This window comes from Phalaenopsis equestris, unplaced genomic scaffold, assembly GCF_001263595.1.
Source record: "Phalaenopsis equestris unplaced genomic scaffold, ASM126359v1 Scaffold000428, whole genome shotgun sequence".
NCBI classification, from domain to species: Eukaryota; Viridiplantae; Streptophyta; class Magnoliopsida; order Asparagales; family Orchidaceae; genus Phalaenopsis; species Phalaenopsis equestris.
Window position 1 is genome coordinate 4,569,341 of NW_018164869.1, and position 18,225 is coordinate 4,587,565.

Sequence of the window (18,225 nt, forward strand, 5' to 3'; positions counted from 1 at the left end):
TTCGGTTGGAGCGAACGCCGGCATCTAGATTTTTTTTATTTCATGAGAACAAATTGATGGCTGTGAAAAAAAAAATTGAGGGAACAGTAAAGCTGTTTCAAAGGAAATGTTAACCCGATGGGTCAGCGGGCTACCCATGGGCTTAACGTGTTTTAAACGTGCAGACAAACGGATTCGCTTATCGACTCTAATTTGACCAATGGAACAAGACAAAGCACGACCACAGAGAGACAGAGAGGGAGAGGCTCCTTTTCTTGCACGAGAAAGCGGAGGTTTTACCGATATGGCCGCTCCAGCACGACGCCACTTTGAAAGTTGCTGGTATTATGCCTTCTAGATTTTTATTTTTATTTTTTTTTCTCACACACCGCCAATTCTTATGTATTTATATTATCTAATATCAATATTTTGTTTTTATATTCATATCATTTATATCTTTTAAGGTCACATATATCAATATCACTATTTTAAATTAAAAAAAAATGAAATGTACCGTTTGATGCACGAGTAAGATGTCACTCAACTCTCAAGAATTATGAAATGAAATGTACTGAATTGTTCAATGGAATGGTTCAGAATCATGCATTATTTATGAAAGATGTCACTCACAAGATCTATAAATAGGCATCAACTCTCTTTATGAAATGGGGACTCAAATCCAAACGTGAATCTATTGGAGAAAGTTGAAAGAACTTAAGATCTACAAGATTCTTGAACTCTATCACCATTCAACCATTGTCGTGGCACCCAGAGTACCCTCATCAAGTCACAGCCTTCACGTGACCGTCGTTAATTGGCCACCACTGTCTAGCAGCAGCTATGATCTCACTGTCGGTTGACCACCGTTGCCTGGTCACCAACATCATTTGACTGTTGTCGTCACCATACCACATTTGTCATACCATTAACGCCATTGAATCACCATTGCTCAACTATGTCAACCATCAACGTCATCACCTCCATACCATTAACGTTATATCACCACTATCATTGTCGTCAAATCTCAACCATCAAAATTTGCCACTTTCCAAACATATTACACCACTCTCCAACTAATAACCCCTAATATTATTTTCAGATGGTCAATTAAATATATAAATACACAAAATTTGGGTGCTGTAGATGCCCCTTTTATAATTATCAAAACTTTTTGAAAGTTACAAAAGTGAAACATATGAGTAGCATTTTTATTAATTTTTCAAAATTCCAAATTTTATATTAAAAGGTTTGATGCATAAATGTCTCATATTCAAGGTATTGTGGTTTTTATTTGGAATGTAATATGAACTATAAATTGAAACCCCAGAGTTTAATAAATGTAATTAGTTTTATTAATTTAATGCATAATCCGCATAAAATTGTTTTCATTTTTGACGTTAATTCACAAAATTAAAGTTTTATTTTTTATTTAGATTGGAGTCTGAAGCTTATGAATAATTACATTAACTTTCGGAATATTTATATACATTTTCTAAATTTTTATGCATTTATACATAATATTTAAATTTTATTTAGCATAAGAATAAAAAAAAATAATATTTATTACGTCGCCTGAGAGATTCGAACTCTCGCGGGGAAACCCCATGTACTTAGCAGGCACACGCCTTAACCACTCGGCCAAAGCGACATTTTTAATTGACTGGAAACATTATAAAATTCTTATAATGTAATATCTATATCATAATTCTTAATTCTTATGCCTATTCAGCATTGTAGCCGGAATAGATTATTAAATTAAGCAACAATGTTATACAATAAAGGTATCTTGGACTTTATTTTCTTAGGATGGTTTGGAGCGAGACGCGTCTCCGGACGAACCTCTGTGAGAATAATTAAAGGCATTTGGAAGGACGAATAAACGATAGTAATTTACTGGTCGAAGATTGGCCAAATAGCTGACCAGAGGGCCACCGACCCGAATGCCAGTCAACTCGCCAATTGCTCTGATAGAGGTCGACCAACTAGAAAGCGACCCATCACAGCCGCACCAACTGATTGTCACAAAATCGGATTGATTGATGGTCAATCAATTAAAGAGGTTCAAGGGTATAATTATCATTTCATAATATTTAAGTTCTATATAAAAAAGAGTGACATTAAACATATTAGGTGTTTTTGAAATCATATCGAAAAACATCTCAACTCTCACGTTTCTCTTTTTGCTTCTCGCTTCTTTCTACTCTCTATTCCATGAGTGAAATTCACTCGTAAATTTTGTTTCAACAAATGTAACACGGGTTAGTGTTCAGACAAAAATTATTGTTGCGATAAAAAGGATATAAACGCTGAATGTGATTATTACAATGACTATTTACAAACATTATAAACTTTTGAGCAAACAAGGTTAATTATTTAGGCTTTATTTTATAGCTCTGGTTTCTTCTAAGTTTTGAAAAAAATGGTAAATACAATTAATTAGAAAAAAAAAATAAAAAAAAAACTTAGTCATTGCATTTGGATTTGGGAGCAAGACCAACATGAGTAAGAGAATGAATAAGCTTTAATTGGATCAAGGCTTGGTTTCTTCAGTCTTCCTTTCATAATCCTGTAAATGAATCCTTTTAAATTGAGCATGTTATGTTCTCCTCCAAGTAGCTGGTGCTCCATATGCTACTTAAGTAGAAATATTTATGATTGTCACTTAATTAAATTTCTCCAAGTAGCTAGTGCTCCACATTTTTTTTTATAATTTATTTGATCTTAAAAATTTTCTTTAGTTTTTTATTTATAGGTGGTTTGGCATGAGGCAAATTTTACATTTGACTATGTGATGTTGGAGGCTACCATTCTTTAATGGATATATTCTGTCAAGATCGATGACTACCGAGACGTATTACTGACTTTTGACGTGACAGAATACCACAACCGAATCCTGCTGATGCACTCTTCAATAGTTCTTCACTTTTGTTGCCTAGGATTCAGAATCTTGAAGATGATGACAAGTGGTCTAAAGAGAACTTCCTAGGCAGAGAAAGAAAACAGTTTCTTAAGGCTTGCTGGCCCAGAGGATTGAGGATTGCCTTGTTTCAATCCTCTACATATGTTGCATTTTTTAGTAATTTGAATGGTCTTAAATATTACATCAATTGACTCATGAAACATTATTTTTTAATTACTTATTCCAATTGAGCCATTCATTATGGTAGAACTTGTTTCAAATACTAAACTGATGGACAATAATTAACATTTCCTTGAATTTGTCTCAATATTTTCTAACATGCAACTCTTGTTTGTTCAATCATAATGATGGTTAAGTCGATGATTAAATTTCATAGAATCTCATCTCTAGTATTAAGATAAACGATAATTTGAGGATGCTGGCGAGTCTAAAAATTGTGCGGGAGAAAATTAGAGAGGAAAAACACAGACAAACAACAATTCAAAGATGCCGATAACTCAAAAATTAGCATGGGAAAGAGAATAATAAAACACAAACAATAAGAGAAGTTTATCTCATTTTTCCATTATTTTTTATATCATCAAATGTGGTATTTATAGATGTATACAGATTATTAATTTATTATTAACTAACAGGGCTATTCTTATTAATCTAATACAACAACCCCCCATCTCATAGCATCATATGCTAAATGAATCCAAATGTCTTACCTACCACCTTCGTCTAAGCTTAAAAAAATTAGTAAGTCTTTCAAGGGCTAACTCTTAGTGATTTTCCTTGATGTGTTACTGAATCCGAATCCGGTTATAACATTTTTTTTCATCCTCCGATTCAATTTTGATATAAATGCAGGAACATTATAATTTACAGAAATTGCACCCTTTTCGTTCATTTTTCAAATTCTCAACCAAATATCAAAATTCATCATAAAATCTCGACTCAAAATTTTTCATTTTAGTCAAATTTCTAATAGTTTGATCTTGGCACACGTAAATGCATCACTTTTGTTGTTTAAAAGAATGATGTGAGTGTTAACATTGTAAATAGCGATGTTTCAAGTGCTAATTATATAATTATCCCAAAATGTGAAGAACAAAATGGAGCTGTTGTTTAGGAAAAATTATTGCATACATACACCGCATGTAGAGATGCATGCGGTGTCCAATTCTGACCGTAGATCACGGTGATCTACGGTCAGGATGTATATCGGTAGGCTCCATTTTAAAATTTTGAGAGCTTCCTGACCGTAGATCACCGTGATCTATACGGTCAGGATTGGACACCTCATGCATCTCTGCATGCGGTGTATGTATGTAATAATTTTTCATTGTTAAGGCCTTCAATTGCACATTTTTACGTTTGACGACTCATGAATTAGGAAAAGTTAGGCAGAGAATGTTGCTTCTCAAAAAAAAAAATAATAATAATAATATATATATAGTCATTTTAAAGTAATGTAAGTATGAAACTCATAATGCTGAAATATTTGACACCATAATTATCATATATAAATAATTAATTGATGCAACATCTTTGTTATACAAATATATAATATATCAGTATAATATCTTGTATTGATAATCATGACTCAAAATTTTATTTTTTATGATATGAGAGTTGATATCATGGGCAAATTGATTTCTTGGGAGAGCTGATCTCCTAAAAAAATTGATTTGCTCCTAGGAGGGTTGATTTCTTAGGATATTAATGTGTGAGTTGATCTATTAGGAGAGTTGATCTTCTAGGAGAATTGTTCTCCTGAGTAAAATGATCAATTGGGAGAGTTGATCTTCTTGGAAAAATTTATCGCTTCGAAAAATTGATCTCTTGAGAGAGCTAATCTCCTGAGAGTATTAATCAATATTATAGTCAAATTGATCTCATGAGAGACTTGATCCCATCGAAGAATATCTCTAATTAGTGATTTGCTCTTTCCTTGTTTTGCTTTACTATTATCATTATTATTATTTTGAAAAAAACATAAAACGGTGATGAAGGTATATTAGCAATAAAAATTCTCTAATTTAGCTCATGATATCGACCACATTGCTAAGCTAACGACAGAGGCTTTTATCTCATGCTATATAAATAATCAAGCTACAAGTCCATTTACTAATTAACATTTCAAATATGCAAGAGAATCAAACAACTAAATATGTATGTTGAAAGCTCTTAAACAAGCAACAATATTTGAAGTGTGAAGCTAGGCAACTTGGCCATATTAACTCTCCAAGGAGAACAACCCTCTAAAAAAATAATTTGATTAAAGAGACAAGTTATTCTAAGAAATCAACTCTCTTAATAAATTAATTATCTCAAAATATCATCTCTTCCGGAATATCAATTCACCCAAGAGATCAAAGATCTCTGGAGGTCAATTTGAACAGAAGATCAACTCTCACAAAAAAATTAACTCATCCAGGATATCAACTTTTCTAAGAAATTAGTTCGCTAAGGTTATCAAATTTACATACCTACCACCCAATTCTTTTGTATTCTCATATTAATCATCTAAATTATTATTTTAATCTACATAACACCCAACCTATACTGAAAACATGGGAATTTGGTGGTCTATACGTAAAAATTAAAGTTTGAATGGTTGATATGTTAATACATAAAAATTGAGCATTGTACACACAAGAATGTGCCCACGCGAACCTCAAAGCAGATGGGCTGCCCGGGAAGTAAGTACAACTGATCAGACGTAGCAATGGACGATAGTTTTCACATTACTAGCGACGAAGAAAATATTTCACACGAATGATAGACAAAAGATGACAAAAGGAAGCCCCTCTGGACGGTAGTCAGCTTTCAGAACGATCGATGGGGAACACTCCTTCAAACCATGAATCGATCGAACTAAGGCCTGTCAGACGATCGACGACTCTTATCGATTGAATATATCCCAGTCTTTATTATATACAAACAACCTTGTAAATTACCAAAAAAGCCCCCCTGATAGGTTAATGATTATGAGGCTAATATGTATTTTTGTAATATTAACACCTAGACCTATAAATAGGGGTTCATATTATGAATAAATGATATCTTTTGCTGGTCTACTATTGCTCTTTCACTCTCTCTTCTTTTCTTTCTCTTAAATTACTTCATAATAGAACATTCCATTCTTTTGGCCGTGCTTCTCGGATATTTTTGATCAAACATCCTTTAATGTACGGTGAGCATAAAAACATTTCAACAACAAGAAGAGGAACCCAAAAATAACAATGGGGAGGGTTTAGCTAGAGGAGCGAAGAAGAAGTAGCATGCACCCAAAAGTTCATGGAAGAATTTGTACATTAAGGATTGCTAGACTCGAATACCCAGATTACGAACAAGATTTTAGGACAGTTTGCAGAGGTCCTTAAAGTGGTCACTACCCAGATCCAGTTGGAGAGCCAACAAGGCAAGAAACTTATAATCCCCCCTCAAGGAGAACTGTCGGTCAACAATGGAAAGAGGGGGATAAACCAACAGAAAAAGCCCGATGACGAACTGTACCATGATAGTTCTAGATCTGCCCCTGTGGAGAAAAGAACCAACCGATGCAGATTGAGACACAAAGACAACCATTGAATGTTTTCTCCCTACAAGTCTCTAGAGTTGAACCCCAAAGAAGTTCAAGATGTCAGTCTTGGAAAAAAACAAAGGATGATCGTACTTCAACAATTACCTTGTGTCGTTCAAGTCATCCATATGCCTCCTAAAAATTTCTGACGCCCTCAAGTGCAAGTTGTTCTCAACAACACTAAGATCGATAGCTTTGAGGTGGTTCGACGGATTGCTCGCAGGAGTAATCACCTATTTCATAGAGCTTAGGAAACTTTTCCTCAATTTTTGGTTGAGCTGATTGAGGTCAAATTATTAAAACTCGAGTTGAGTTCTTATAGGTTTGAAAATGCCTCAAGGAACCCTTTCAAGCTTAGAGACTTGACTTTCTAGTTTAAGTGCCTTTCGACCTTATAGGACCCTCTTAATTAGACTTCATGTTTGCTCTTAATTCACGCCTTTGGCTCATAATGAGCCCTAACATGTTTGAAGTTCGTCTCAAAACACGATCGAGTTTAAATTGAAAATAAAATGAGAAATTAATTATTTGAAATAAAAAAATCTAATTAATATTCAAATTAAACACATGAATCAATAATCAATGAATTTTAAATTCAAATCAAAATTAATATTAAAAATAATCATATCATATAATCCTAATTAAATTTATTAACTAAATATAAATAAAATTAAATCCCTGACAAACTTGTAATTAAATAAGAATAATCAAAATAATAATGATAAAAGAGTTTTAAGTTTTGAAAAATAAAAGAAAAAACAATCCCGAATAAAAATTTGAACAAGTTTAATCAATGCAGACAAAATATTTAAATATATAATTGAAGTTACAAATAAAATAAATTTGAAATATAAATAATACAAATGTTACACTCACTTGAAATTGAATAAAGCAATATGCTAAATCAATCAACATGAATTTCAAATAAAATTGAAATAAAATAATACATAATAATAAATGAATCCGACTTAATAAAAAAAATAGAATAATAAAATTTAAGTTAATAATTATTTATATAATTAATTAGATAATTAATTAAAAAATTTTCCCTGGCTATAAATAGCCTCCTTAAGCCTTAGCCCTCTGTTTTTGCATTCCGCCTCCTCCATTTGATCGCAAGAAAGCCGATGCCTGGTTGGGAATCCCGAATCCATTCGGCTCACCACCTCTTCCTCTTCTTCGCGAAAGCTCTTCTGCTCTTGCCTCTCGAAATCACACGTAAGCTTCTTTCTCCTCCGATCTTTTTGAGCCGAGGAGCTTCTTCCTCCTTTAATCGCAAGCCGTGAAGATTGTAAGGATCTTTCCCTTCTTCGACTATTCGGTTTTAATGTGCATTGCTGCTTTCAATGCCAATCTCATCATACTCCTTAGCGAGATTACTTGCAGCCAAAGCACCTTAGTGAGATCTTCGAGATTTAATTTTTGAATTTTTGATCTCCCAGCAATTGGCTGAGATTTTTTAATTTTTGATCTTATTTTTTAATCCCGTGCGGCAGCAATACACCTTAGTGAGAAAGATATTTACTACGCCATATCACACAGAATTGTGTGCGTATAATGATTATTCGGGGGTACTAGAGCGTTATGCTAATTTATTGAGGTTAATAAGCTCAACAACCCACAAAACCGTGGACTGAGAAAAAAAATGAGTGCCGAACCTCAGAATGATTTGATAGATTATTGAAATGTTATGGGGGTTAACACCCCAATAACATCACAATAACACCGGTCATATGCACTCAGAACTGTTTGCATATGAGGTACGTAAATAGCGAGGTTATGATAGGAGTAGTGAAATTGCTCTAGACCTAAGTGATGGATCGGTCTTTCATTGGATATGAAATAATAATGGCAATTAGCAAATGCGCGAGGATGGAATGAGTTGGGAAAACTAATGTTACGATTTACGATCAGATAATTTTCAGGACTCAATAACAAAGCAGAGCCCCCTAAAGAATTACAACATTCGGTTTTATAAAATAAGGCAACAAAAAGAGTTGGTTGAATGGTTTAAATCAATTTAACGTTTCCTCCACTCATACCCAACGATCTTCAAGCACGACCTCACGTTCTTCCGGGCCGTTATTTTATATGCCATTTACATAAATACCATACAATTTTTATATATTTACATATCTAACATTCATACTTTCATATTCACAAACATAACGGCCAAATCTTTAAAATTACATAAAAAAACATCGCTATTCCTATCTCTTTATTTAAAATTTTAATTCCAAGTTGTAATAAATAAAAATATCAAATGTTAGGGGTTACTGTGTAAATTCATAAAAATCGCGTGCTTTATATGTAAAATTCCTTTTTTTTGTTTTAATATTTTTTTTCCCGTCAACAGCGCCATGATTCCATCCTTCTTCTTCTCCACCCAGCACCAGTCTCCCGCGCTTCTTGCTCTCCACGGTGCAGCATTTCAGTCTTCGACACATTGATTTTCTTACAGAATCTCTCTTCCAGGTACGCCATTGATCAAAAGGTTTCAAATCATGGAGATAATAGATCATCACCCTTCATTAATGGTTTCTGATTGCGATTTATTAAAGCCTGTGTGAATGTCCAGATTGCTGAACACCAAGGGTTTTTGTTTCCCTAATGTGTTTAGTTATAGTATAATTTGAATAATGTCTGAAACATCTGATTATATTGAATTATATTGTCCATCTGGGACATTTCTCAAATTTGCATCATGTACTTATTTCTTGGCATGGGGGTAGTTTTATTGCATTTTTTGTTTTGTTATTTCGTTGTTTATTATTATTTTTGCCAAGAATCGACCCGAGGACTAATAATTTCAAAGATGTAAATAGATGGTCGGATTATAAAACTTGATCTAATGCTAATTGCTATTAATAACAATTAAAAGTATAAATAACCTGAAGAGCCACCGATGATTTAAATTTTAATTCAACCCATTAAGAAAATAATTGTGAATTAAATTATATTTCTCTCACTTGATTCTTGGTTGTGTTTTTCATCTTCATTTTTCTTTATACTCTCCATTATATTGAGATGAAGGATTATATTTTTAATACATAATAAAATTATGAGCCTCATGTTTGACATCTTCTCCATCATATAGAAAAGATGCGAGAGCTTACTTGATTCCATAAGATCAGGCTACAAGATCTATCCCTTTCATATTTTGTGAATCTCCTCTTGTCATGTGGAGGAGAGGTTTTGGTTTTTCCACATCTCTTGACTCTCCTTATATTGAATCGAGGAGAAATTTCATTTTGACTTATCCTCACATTGTATTGAGAAGAATTTATAACTTGATGCGTGCTAGAAAATTTGCGGCGGTAGAATAATGGATTATCATCTTAGCATTGCACGAGAATGCAACACACACAGATAAAAGAAGAAAAGTAAGCAAATTGAGACGCCTCAACTTTTTACGTGGAAAACCATTGAAAGAGGGAAAAATCACGAGACCTAGCCCAGTTGAAATAATTTATTATGAATGATGAGTACACAGGTTCATTCTTCACCTAAATTAGGGAATATGAAATTACGATGAAATTACAAAGTTATATAAACTATAATCTGACTGCATTTCTCGGTGACAACATGTTGCAAGGGTCATTGTTGATTGTTGTGGAGATACTAGTCTGTCATGAGTATTGTAGATGGTTGCTCTAGAAACGTTGATTGGTTAGAGAAACCGTAGCAAGTAGTTGCGCGAGCTGTGGTCCACATAGACCGTTGTAACAAGTATGAATGATGTACGTAGGCCGTGGGGGTCGGAGTTGAAAGTTGCATGAGCTGTGAACCACGTAGGCCATAGGGGCGAGTATGAATGAAGTCCGTAAACTGTGAGGGCCAGAGTCGTGAGCTACAAGAGCTGATGACCACGTAGGTCGTTAAAGCGAGTATGAATGACGTCCGTAGGCTGCTGGGGCCAAAGTCGTGAGCTGCATGAGTTGATGACCACATAGGTTGTTAGAGCGAGTATGAATGACATCCGTAGGCTGCTGGAGCTGGAGTTAAGAGCTGCATGAACTGATGCCCACATAGGTCATTGTTGACACATGGATCGTCATGACGAGCTCTTGTCCCATACACTGGAAATAGTTACTAGATTTTTCAAGTTATAACTTGAATGAAGGTGTTTGATTGGTGGTGATCGACGATGACCGACACTGGTGGATGACGGTCAGCGAGGATCGGCGGCGGTCAACAGTGATTGACGGTTGTCAACGAGGGTCTTATTAAGAAATTATGGTCTCAAAAGATAGTCTTGAACTAATTGCGTCCCCGCGACGCCCAACTGCAACGCGTTTCCACGACTTTCTGCCGCACACATCGCCCCAATGTACCGCCGCAACACGTCGCGTCGCCCCAATGCCCCACCGCGACTCACAGACACAACACATCTCGTCGCCGCGACGCCCCGCCGCAACACTTTGCGTCTCCGCAAAGCCTAGCCGCATCGCGTCACTGAGATGCACCGCCCGATAAGCCGCCACGAGACCCCACTGTAACACGTCGCTGTGACGCTTCGCCCAACTAGCCGCTGCGACGCCCCGACGCAACGTGTCGCCGTGACTCTACCACACATCTCTCCCTCATCCCTCTCCTTTAGGTCTATTTATAGGCTCAAAAGGACTTGGGCCATTAAATATTTACTATTACATAAATTTAAAAAGAAGAGCAAATATTAAATGCTCATTAAAAAAATACATTCTATATTCCCATAAGAAAAACAGAGAAATTTAATTTTGTGTAAACTTAAAGACGTTTCTCATTCTTACTGTTCCCAAAGTCCATTTTTTATTTATTTTCAATTCTGTTAGCTACCAATTCTTTTTGGCCAAAACGGGAATTTGAAGCAATGCTCCACCAGCTCAGTTATCCGTTTGAATGCATATGCAATATATATATATATATCTTCATTACATCAAAAATATCATAAAAAATGCTCTAGATCTTGATAATTTCGGACTATAAAAAAGATCTCGCTCTAAAATAAGGGGGCAACCGATACGACAAAAATAATTTTTCATCATCTGGAATGAATCTCGATGCAATCTTTTGAACATTAAACATTCAAAACTCAATTAAAAGTCATCCAAAGCTTTGATTTCAACAAACTTATAATCAAACTAGCCGGTTTAATAAGACAGACCTAATGATATCAAAGTTAGTCAAATCCGAGTCAAATCAAACCCATATCAAATCATTAAACCACTTTTGGATAATCTCTGGACATATTTAGAAGATCAAACAGATATCGAAGCTGGTAAATTTAAAATCAAATAAAACGTTTCGACAAGACGAATCCAACAAGCCCAATAACACTCAATTCTGACATCATTAAGGCATCCAATTGTCCATTAAACACCTTCTGATTAAAGGAAGCTATCTGGACCGTTCAATCAAAATGATTCATATTCTTGCATTAATTGCACCCAAAACAATATAAATAGACCCCCGCCCTCACGTAAGTGGGAGCTGAAGCCTATAGATAGGGTCTGAGGCCTTGAGGAGGAGCTGCAACTCAACATCATCGCCGACTAACGTCGATTACCGTTGACCGTCGTCGACCACCACCAATCAAACACCGTCATTCTAGTTATAACTTAAAAAATTTAGTAACTATTTCCTGTTTGTGGGACATGAGTTCCAAAAATGACCTACGTGGTCATCAGTTCATGCAGCTCTGACCCGGCCCAGCAACCTACATACATCATTCATACTTGCTCTAACAACTTGGGTAGTCATCAGCTCGTGTAGCTCACGAATCTGGCCCCGGCAGCCTACGGACGTCATTCATACTGGCTCGAACGACCTACGTGGTCATCGGCTCATGCAGCTCACGACTCCAACCCCCACAGTTTACGGACTTCATTCATTCTCGCCCCTATGACCTACGTGGTTCAAAACTCATGAAACTTTCGACTCCGCCCCCCACGACCTACGTATGTCATTCATACTCGTCACTACCGCTTATGTGGTCCACAACTCGCACAATTACTTACTACGGTTTCTCTGGTCAATCAAAGCTTCTGGAGCAACCATCTACAATACTCATGACAGACTAGTACATCCACAACAATCAACAATGAACCTTGCAACCTACTGCCACCAAAAAATGCAGTCAGATTATACTTATACAACTTTGTAATTTCATCTTCCCTAATTTAGGAGAAGAATATGCATGTGTACTCATCATTCATAGTAGATTATTTCAATTGGGCTAGGCCTCCTGGTTTTTCCCTCTTTTAAGTGTTTTCCACATAAAAAGTCGAGGTGTCTCATTTTGCTTACTTTTCTTCTTTTATATGTGTGTGTTGAATTCTCGTGCAACGCTAAGATGATAATCCATGACTCTACCGCCCCAAATTTTCTAGCACGCATTATATCTATTGATTCTTCTCTCGCTAAACTGAGGAGAATCATTATTTTTTGGATATTTTTTCTCATAATATTGAGGAGAGTTATCATTTTCGGATTCCCTTTACATTATATTTACATGAGTCGATATTCCTTTTAATTTTCCATCACATTATATTGTGGAAAATTATCCTTGAATTTTCCCCGCCTTAGATTGAGAATAATTTAATTTTGGATCACCCCTCACATCATATTAAGAAGAGTTGTCATCACTTGATTTTTCTCAAATTATATTGGATAGAATATTTAACTGTATCTTTCTTTACATTAAGTAAATTTACATTTCTTGTTGGCCTCTTATACCATATTGAGGAAAATCATCAATTCTAGATTTTTCCTACACTGTATTGAAGAGAATTATATTTTTTGGACTTCTCCTCATACTGTATTGAGAGTTTCTATTTCTCATTTATTTTTTCTTCTTACTCTATATTGAAAAGAATTTTCTTTTGAGTCTCCATCATATCATATTAACGAAAATTATCATCTTTATGTTCTCCTCACTTTATATCGAGAAGAATCATCATTTTAGATTTTCGCACAATCTATATTGAGTACGTTTCACATCTTTTGATTTTCTTCTTACTATATTGAGGAGAATATTTATCTGAAATTCTCTTCACACTACATTAAGAAATGCTCACTTCTCTCATTTTTTTCTTTACATTATTGTGATAAGAATCGTCATATCTTTTTTTTTTTCTGTTTTTTCATATTATATTTAAGAGACATTTTGGGCATCTTGATTATATATGATTAAGCTATAAGTCCCAATCATACATCAAATATTTCTTATCTTTAAGCCTTAAAGCCATAGATAGCTTTGTTAGCTTTAGCATGCATCATCATATGGGAGTGGGGTATAATTATACTTGTCAGCCGAACACAAGGCCCGTACCTTTTATTTGCTAGATCCCCTTGAATAAAACGACCCATAGATGCTAACAGAAATTCTTTGCCTGCCTCCTGATTAAGTAGACTTAAGGGCGTTCAAGTGAGGTGATTACGGATTAATTACAGATTAATTCCAATAGTTTTCACATTATTTATCTTTGATTTGTAATTTTGATCATTACAATAAACTAGGGTGCATGAAGCTAGGGCTTTTTAGCATTGTTCAAGTTGAATGATTTTCTTGAAGCAAAATGAAATTTGATAGTTCTAGTTTTTTGGACCTGATAAATTTTTGTTTAATTCTCTTTAATATTTCACACAGAAAGTAAATGAAATTTCCAATTTACTACAATGATTTCTATCAAGAAGTAGTCAAATGAACCCTGATGTTTGTTTTGGAACTCTTGGTGAATGGATGAACGTTAAAATAATCATAATAATAAAGAATGAAAGATCCTTGTATTATTAAAACAAAAAATTTCTGAACTTGAATTTTTTTTCCTTTTCCTTCCTTTTCTGTCAACCTTTTTGCTTTAGCAGAATGATGGAGGAATTTGAGGGTTGATTTTTTTTATGTTTGGAGGATTGTTTTATTTGGTTTTAAGTTGATTTGAGACTGAAATGATATATATATATATATATATATATATAGTATTACAGGTTGATTTTTACTTCTACTTTATCTTATATGAATATTTCAACACTTTGCTCTTGTCATATATATTCAATATTTCAGTAATGATTTGAGTTGATCAAGACTATAGAAATGAACCAAAGTTTGCTTGGTGATTTTGTTGAATAGTGTGATGAATGCTGAAGTATTAGAACAGTTCGCCTGATCTATTTCCAAAAAGGGGGATTTTAACTTCAATCTTTGGGTGACTCTGCTCCTTCAACCTTCACAATGTGGTGCTGTGGAGGGGCAGAAGAGGAGAGCTTTGGTCCACCAGCTAACCAGTATACAGCTCCGCCTAACCGTCCAACTCCTGGTAACTGACTCATGTTGTAATGCTGTAATTTTTTTTTTTTAGTGATGTTTTTTTTTGCGATATGAATCTTATCTTGACTTATTTAAAATTTTTTGGATACCTTTTTATTTTTTATTTTTTATTTCCTAACCTTGTTTTTTTTGAGGAAGTTAGAGCAAGAATTTTTACAAGGTAATTGTGTTGTTAATCTTATGAATAAAATGCCACAACAAGCCAAATCTGTTGATTTTGTTGACTTTTGGTGTGATGAATTTTGATAATTTTTTTAAGCTTTAAGGTGGTGTTTGACTGCAACCTGAATTTATGTTAAATGAGATTTATCAAATCTAGAAACTGCGATATTATGTGCGACTTAGAGGAGCTCACAAGCGAAGAAGACGGAAGAAATTCTTAATTCCGCCTCATAATTGAATTTAGTAAATTTGGATTGACGTCGTAAAAGTGAAAAAATGCAGGAAGAATAGACGGAACACGAAAAAATTTGATTTAATAGAGCGTTAGATTTAAATTTTTATTTTTTTATGTGCAGTTGGATTTATGGTAAATTCATGCTATATCCTATTTAAATTATGCTACAAAACACCACCTTTTTGTTTTTTGGAATGTTTTCAAGGTGAATGGTTGTGGATTTTGTGTCTGAAAAAATTTGGTGGGAGTATAAAATTCTGAGAAGACATGCATTGATTATTTGTGATGCTGTAACGGAGTTGCATAAGTTATAGATCTTGATGCAGCACTCACCAGGAATAATGGAGAATAAAAATTCATAATATCAACTCAAAATAGTTGAAATAAGGCTTATGTAGTAATGATAATATTAGTTCAGCTAGTTTTAAGATATGTTATCAGTCTGATTGAAAAAAGGTCCTTGCTATACGTTTTGCATTTTAGGCCACGATAGGGAACCAAGAGGCCCCAATAATCCCAGGAGGGGAGCTCCGCAAGAGGCCCTTCCTATTGATTTACCTGCAATATCTTTGGCAGAGCTGAAGAAATTAACCGGCGACTTTGGACAGAAAGCTCTTCTTGGTGAAGGTTCTTATGGAAAGGTCTTCTTGGCCACTTTAAGCGGAGAACGTGTTGCAATAAAGAAGTTAGATCCTAGCGCATCTCAAGAGAGCGATTCAGAATTTGCTTCTCAGGTGTGTTGTTTATCTTTCCGTCATGAACTGTAATAAGAGCAAGAAAAGAGACTCATAAAATGCTTTCCTGCCGTATTAATGTGGTTTTGTAGCAGTTTTGTTTCTTTCAATTCTCGTTCTTTCTTTGCTTCAACTTATCGCTCTGTTTCAACATATAATGTACCATTTAAGCCTGTGAAACTGTAAGAGGGCCCAATTTTAATGTTCTTCTGGTGGTAATTGATGCAGTTAGCAATGGTTTCAAGATTGAAGCATGAATACTTTGTCCAGTTGTTGGGATACTGTCTGGAGGCCAATAATCGAATACTTATCTATCAGTACGCAACAAAAGGATCCTTGCATGATGTATTACATGGTATACAATACCACTTTCTATTTTCTTCTAAGATACTTCGTATTATATAGTATGTCATAGTCAGTAATGGAATTAGAATTTGAGGGAGGGTGAAATGACTTGAATTCAAATTTTCTGTCATAGTTGCAGGAGAATTTAATGGTAAAAGTTTCATATTATAAATGGCTACATAAGAATTGTCTCGAATTTTGAGGGAACTATGGCCACCATTGCCTATAATCTTATTTCTTTAAGTCAAACGTTATTTGTGCTTTCATTTTCAGGAAGGAAAGGGGTGCAAGATGCGGAACCTGGTCCTGTATTGAGCTGGACGCAGCGAGTGAAAATTGCTTATGGTGCAGCTAGAGGTCTTGAATATCTCCATGAAAAAGTCCAGCCTTCTATAGTCCACCGGGACGTCAGGTCCAGCAACGTGCTTCTCTTTGATGGCTTTGAATCGAAATTGGCCGATTTCAGTTTAACGAACCAGTCTCCTGATTCTGCTGCTCGTTTGCATTCGACTCGTGTTCTAGGGACTTTTGGCTACCATGCTCCAGAGTAAGCTTTCTACAAGCTTTTCATTGCTCAGCATTATATGTTTCAGGCTGGCTGCAGCATTTTTTAATGGTGGTTGTAAAGTTGTGGTGAATAAATTTTATTTTTTAAAGACTACGATATGAATTATAAATATTTACTTTTTTCCAAAAAGTCACACAACTTTCTTACAACCACCAGATTTTACAGATCGGGTTGCACTAACAGTTTTTTTATCATAAATATTTCTGCAAAACACCATGAAACCAGTTTCTCAATTAGAAATGTGGTGGCTGTCTGAAATATAAAACAGAGACACAGAAGAGTGATGTGTATATTTTTCATCTTTAATCATCCTCTTTTGTTACAAAAGTATACCTGATACTTATATGTTCTTTTACATATATCATACAGGTATGCAATGACAGGGCAGCTGACGCAGAAGAGTGATGTGTATAGTTTTGGTGTTGTCCTCTTAGAGCTTTTGACAGGAAGAAAGCCAGTAGACCATACTATGCCAAAAGGGCAGCAGAGTCTTGTAACCTGGGTAGGTTCTCTCATACTTTGGTGCTGCAATATTACTATAAGCTGATTTCCATTCCTCAACGCTGTAGGCAACTCCGCGGCTGAGTGAAGACAAAGTTAAACAGTGTGTAGATCTTAAGCTGAACAATGATTATCCACCAAAGGCTGTTGCCAAGGTATGCGCATTTGTTTTTTATACTAGTTATTCTTTTGTGGCCCTGAAGAAACTAAATCAAATTCAGGTTTTGGGTGTATATTATGTATATGTATATATATATATATATGTTCATATCTACCTACGTATGTACCTATGTATGTAGTATATATGTATGTTGATATGTACATATATATGTACGTATGTATGTATGTGGATATGTTCATATAAATATGTATATAGATATGTACACACACATATACATACATACATACAAAAATGAGGAATATCAGTTGCTTTCACTATGATAAATAGGAAAAAAAACAGTGATAGAAGAAGCTTTTGTACTGACATCTCTGAAATATTTGTTGATCGTCCAGTTGGCAGCAGTTGCAGCGCTGTGCGTTCAATATGAAGCTGATTTCAGACCCAATATGACAATAGTTGTTAAAGCTCTTCAACCTCTTCTCAACACAAGAGCTGGTCTAGAAAGCAATGCTTGATCCCAAGGACATTTTTTTTTTAATTTCTATTAATTGTTTTGAATTGATCAGGATTGAATCCTCTTCCTGTTACTGATATCATTTCTTTGTTAAAACCCATTGTTTGCATTTTTTTGGTTAAATTATTGTATAATATAGAATTGATGAATTGTTAAGACCCAATATGTCATAAGTTTATTTTGTCATTTTTTTGTTTTTTGTTATTTTGTAGAGTATGCACAGGTGAGTATCTGTATTGTAATTTTTATTATTTAGTAAATGTTTGTTAA

The 18,225-nt window shown here is 34.7% G+C and overlaps 1 protein-coding gene and 1 non-coding gene across 4 annotated transcripts; one reads left to right on the forward strand and one right to left on the reverse strand.

Moving 5' to 3' along the window:
• Nucleotides 1-1,545: 1,545 nt before the first annotated feature.
• TRNAS-GCU lies at nt 1,546-1,627 on the reverse strand. Its single transcript has one exon. It is a non-coding gene; the product is annotated as a tRNA-Ser (tRNA).
• A 5,946-nt stretch (nt 1,628-7,573) lies between these two features.
• On the forward strand, nt 7,574-18,143 carry LOC110027475 (probable protein kinase At2g41970). Of its 3 annotated transcripts, none has more exons than XM_020728919.1 (9): nt 7,574-7,688; nt 8,827-8,945; nt 14,578-14,764; nt 15,656-15,906; nt 16,135-16,261; nt 16,525-16,798; nt 17,189-17,321; nt 17,389-17,475; nt 17,834-18,143. In XM_020728919.1, exons 3-9 carry the CDS (start codon nt 14,680-14,682, stop codon nt 17,954-17,956), a joined length of 1,080 nt encoding a protein of 359 aa, XP_020584578.1. In that variant the 5' UTR covers nt 7,574-7,688; nt 8,827-8,945; nt 14,578-14,679; the 3' UTR covers nt 17,957-18,143. The 3 variants fall into 3 exon arrangements, with proteins under 3 accessions (XP_020584578.1, XP_020584580.1, XP_020584579.1); XM_020728921.1 differs by having other exon boundaries at nt 14,630-14,764; XM_020728920.1 differs by lacking the exon at nt 7,574-7,688 and adding an exon at nt 7,705-7,761.
• Nucleotides 18,144-18,225: the final 82 nt, after the last annotated feature.

What these genes read in the sequence shown, in the direction of transcription:
- LOC110027475 (XM_020728919.1), top strand. Translation starts at nt 14,680, where the DNA reads ATGTGGTGCTGTGGAGGGGCAGAAGAGGAGAGCTTTGGTCCACCAGCT. An exon ending in CTTGCATGATGTATTACATG is followed by an intron (nt 16,262 to 16,524) that starts GTATACAATACC and finishes TTTCATTTTCAG; the next exon opens with GAAGGAAAGGGGTGCAAGAT. An exon ending in TTTGGCTACCATGCTCCAGA is followed by an intron (nt 16,799 to 17,188) that starts GTAAGCTTTCTA and finishes TATATCATACAG; the next exon opens with GTATGCAATGACAGGGCAGC.